Source organism: Octopus bimaculoides, chromosome 1 (genome assembly GCF_001194135.2).
Source record: "Octopus bimaculoides isolate UCB-OBI-ISO-001 chromosome 1, ASM119413v2, whole genome shotgun sequence".
Classification (NCBI taxonomy): Eukaryota; Metazoa; Mollusca; class Cephalopoda; order Octopoda; family Octopodidae; genus Octopus; species Octopus bimaculoides.
Window position 1 is genome coordinate 91,772,712 of NC_068981.1, and position 4,618 is coordinate 91,777,329.

The window sequence follows — 4,618 nt, forward strand, 5'->3', positions numbered from 1 at the left end:
ATATATATATGCGTATATGTGAGTCAGTATATATATATGGGCATTTGTGAGTATCAATAACTATATGAATAGAACGGGAAGAATGCATGGGAAAGTAGACTGAAGACTTTGAATAACAAATATGTAATGAGTGTGTGTCATTGTCGCTGTACATTTTTATGCGACTATATATACGCAGAGATAGAAGGAAAAAGAACAAAACAGAAGTATAAAACACAGAGGGAGAGATCGAAGGAAAGAAAACCTAAATTAGTAAAACTGAAAAGGTAGTTTCTCTCTTTGACTTCTTTACCAATATGTTGTGCTACTAAACAATTCAATCTAATATTGCTGTCTATTGGCAAATACATCAATTCAATGAATCTGGAGAGACATATTTGTTTCGGTATACATTCTTGCATTACTCAAATATCATTCGGGCAGTGATTAGCATAGGATGCTCGTATTAAAGTATAAATACACTCTACTAAATTCGACTGCTACTGTTATGTTTAGAGCTCTACGAAGATTATTATTATCCAGCTTACGCCTTGTATAATGGTTAAATAACTTCTGTTCTGTACTGATTACCATTAATAGTTATCAACTATAGAGCAAATGTAGAAGAAATAAATTTAAGCACATATTTATATTAGAGTTCCTACTGCGTTTCCCCATTATGACTGTTTGGAGCACTGCGTTAAGTGTTATAAATGCATTTAGATGGGGAGCATATATATATATATGCGCTTATACATGCATGCTTCCATAAACTTATACATGCATCGATATATATCAAGATTCATACATATATATTTATCATCAGCGTGTGCAGGTATGTCTGTGCGCACGTGAAGGTATATGAGTGCATGCATATGTGTATGCACTCTAAACATAGCAGTAGAAGTCGAATTTAGTAGAGTGTATTTATACTTTAATAGTAGCATCATATCCTAATCACTGCCTGAATGATATTTGATTAGTACAAGAATGTATACCGAAACAAATATGTTCGTCCAAGTTCATTGAATTGATGTATTTGCCAATAGACAGCAATATTAGATTGAATTGTTTAGTAGCACAACATATTGGTAAAGAAAGCATGATTTAGTGGTAGTAGATGCAAAGATAAAGTGCAAGGTAATTGAATTTAAAGTTTCAAATGATGAAGACTTTATAAGAGGTATAGAGAAAATATCAAGTACCAGGACCTAGACCGGTGGTTCCCAATCTGGGGTCCGCAAAGGTAATATTGAGGTCCATGAACTAAATTCAAAATTTCATATATATATATATATAGATAGATAGATAATCATAAATATACAGGGATTAGCAGGAGCCGCTTCTCCAACATACTGAGAATTCAGAAATAGCAGTCAAAGAACTACTGATTCCAAACTACAAATTTTTTCTCTAACGGATGGCGATATTTATGGCACACACAGAACAAAAAACAGAAGAGAAGAGTAAAAACAAACCTGCCTTTAGTTAATTGGGTACGACGTTTCACGGTTAAGGGTATGAAGTTACCCTATTCCGATCTTCAGCCTCAATATTCGAATAAATTTGAAAGTGTCTAATAACTCATGTGAATTTTGACCATGCGACATCAAGACCACGTGAGGCAGACACTAAGAAATTTATCGGCTAGTGAGTTCAAAACACCTCACTCCAAAGAATCTATTCAATGTGTGTCACAAATTGTCCCGTAAAAAAAAAGTCCCGTGTGAAGGGTTACGGTTTAACCATCCAACTTAGAGGCATCACTATAAAATATACAGATATATAGGGCAGGGAATCGTCAATTAGTAATAAAATTAATAATTAACAACTTTGCCGAGTAGCTCAGTATGAAAAAAACTTTATCGGTAAAACCATTTATAATCATAAATATGCAGGGATTAGCAGGAGCTGCTTCTCCAACATACTGAGATTTCAGAAATAGCAGTCAAAGAACTACCGATTCCAAACTACAAATTTTAGTAATAAAATTAATAATATATTTATGATTATAAATGGTTTTACCGATAAAGGTTTTTTCATACTGAGCTACTCGGCAAAATTGTTAATTATTAATTTTATTAGTAATTGACGATTCCCTGCCCTATATATATAGATAGATAGATAGATAGATAGATAGATAGATAGATAGATACATACATACATACATATATAAAGATAAGCATATTAAAAGGGGGCGTGGGAAAACTCATTTAAATAAAGGGGCTGGAGACCAGTGACCGAGACATTGAGTTACAGAAGCATAGGATATGTACGGGAAGAATGTATCCTTGTAGTTATAGGTTCACTGGCAACTATCCGTAAAGATTACAGCAACCGAATAGAACAAAGAAATACGAGGAGTGTATGAAAAGTATTGAGCCTCAAAAAAACATAGCATTGTACAAGAACCCTAGTATAAAAACATAGTCTAATGCAGCTCCAGAAAACAGTATTATTAAGAAGGTTCATGGCATCTAAGTTTAATTTTGTTATAGACCGATATTAAGAATTTTTTTTATTCCAACAATCTAACTTGTTGTGCGTAAATGAAATAATAATAATAATTCATTAAAAATGTTGGCACAAGAACATCAAGTTTGAGGTGAAAGTTTAATAGATTGCACCTCTTAAAATACATGTCTAGCACCCTATTATTTTGACCAAGAAAACTTGAAAAGAATGTGATTCTAAAGCTAATTTCAGTTTCTTATTTACATACAACGAGGTTGGGATGGTAACTGTCAGACTCAGTATTTGACACCGATCACCTGTAAACCATAACCGATAAATCCATGTAATATTCATAAATATAAGACTAAATTCTTCATAGCAAACAATACCAAATAATCGTTTAAGCGATATCATTTATTGTCATTATCTAATGTTCACTAACTCTTCCCTCTCTCTTATGTCACTCTCTCCCTTTGACCTCTGTTTCCTTCTCCCTGTTTATGTATTTATATATCTGCCACCATATCTATATATTTATATATATCAATCAGTCTATCTTTTTGTATTTAAATATAGTTATCAGATACGTATATAATATATATATTCTTTATTTTAATTTTACAGGAACTGCCCGAAATTCACACCAGTTTCGACATCCAGCGAGCACTGATTCTTGCTTACATCTACTTCATTGTGAGCAATATATCACTGATCCTACTGTTAATTACAATGTTCATATTCTGCTACTTCAGGTATGAAAATACTTTACTCTTTTTACCCTATATTTAAAGTGATTATTGAATATATATATATATATATATATATATAAAATATGTTTCATTTAATACAGTTTCCATTTTACTGTTGTTTCTATGTCGCAATATTAATGCAATTTTATACAGTATATCTTATAAAACGGCATCTGAATACAAAACTATAAACACGAACAGGTTTCCTGACATAATAAATTCTATGTATAAAATAAGAAAGTAAGACATGATCGTCAGTCATTTCCTAATCTACAAAACATTGCAGTATATCTTCTGTTCCATAGTTAGTAACAACTTTAAATTCAGCCCCATGTAAATAAAAAGGGGTGATATTTGCCAGTGGTATAAATATGACATTAACTACAATGAGAGAAATATATTTAACTATATTTACCTAGAACAAACTGAAAATGTAATCAATTTAATAGTATGATTACCATAGGTGCAGGCGTGGCTGCGTGGTAAGAATCATACTTCCCAATCACATGATCCCTCTGAGTGGAATCTTGGGCAAGTGACTTTTACTGTAACCATAGGGTCGACCACAGATTTTTGAGCCGATTTGGGAGACTGAAGCTGAAAGAAGCCTTTCGTACATATGCTTATAAATATAAATACATATATATATATATATAAATATGTGTGTGTGTGTGTGTGTGTGTGTGTGTGTGTGTGTGTATGTGTTTGTGTTGTACCCTCACCTTCGCGTGACAGCCGGTGCAGGCGTGTTTACGTCCCTATACCCTAGTGATTCGGTAAAAGAGTCATAGAATAAGATTTATCGATTCATTCTTCGATGCGGTACCTCAGCATGGCTATAGTTTAGTGACTAAGACAGTTAAGAGATAAAAGGAAGATGATATAAGGTGAGAACAAAGTAAGTATTGTTTCGATTCCTAGGACTCACAGAATATACTACATGACTGAGTTTACAACTTCCCACCTGAACAGGATGTTACTCCATCATATGTCTGATCATCTATAGCTAAGTGAATTGGAGGAAAGTGAAATCTAGCGATCACAAAATTAACAACTTCCTCTTTAAGAGCACGTGTGTTTAAAAAGGTTTAACGAAAGCGTTCACAGACTAGAAAAAAACTTCTCCCCACAAAAAGGTTAGTAACATCCTCATTTCATAACATGTTTTTCCCAAAAATATTTTTCTAGAAAAAGAACCTTTAAACTTCAAAAACTCTATTAAGTAATCCTAATAGACTTTCAAGTGTGTGTGTGTGTGTGTGTGTGTGTGTGTGTGTGTGTGTGTGTGTGTGTGTGTGTGTGTGTATACGTATTTATTTACCTACACACACATACATACTAGGTATATAAATACGTATTCACATACATATATACATATATATACATACACATGCACATACACACATAAATATGTGTATGTATATATTTACATATAT

The 4,618-nt window shown here is 32.8% G+C and overlaps 1 protein-coding gene across 1 annotated transcript in view; it reads left to right on the forward strand.

Moving 5' to 3' along the window:
• LOC106874534 (calcitonin receptor) overlaps window positions 1-4,618 on the forward strand; it is a 315,260-nt gene that overhangs the window by 279,523 nt on the left and 31,119 nt on the right. Inside the window, exon 5 of the mRNA XM_052966607.1 lies at window positions 3,058-3,185. Coding sequence (XP_052822567.1) covers window positions 3,058-3,185 — 128 coding nt within the window. The remainder of the gene's footprint in view (window positions 1-3,057; window positions 3,186-4,618) is intronic.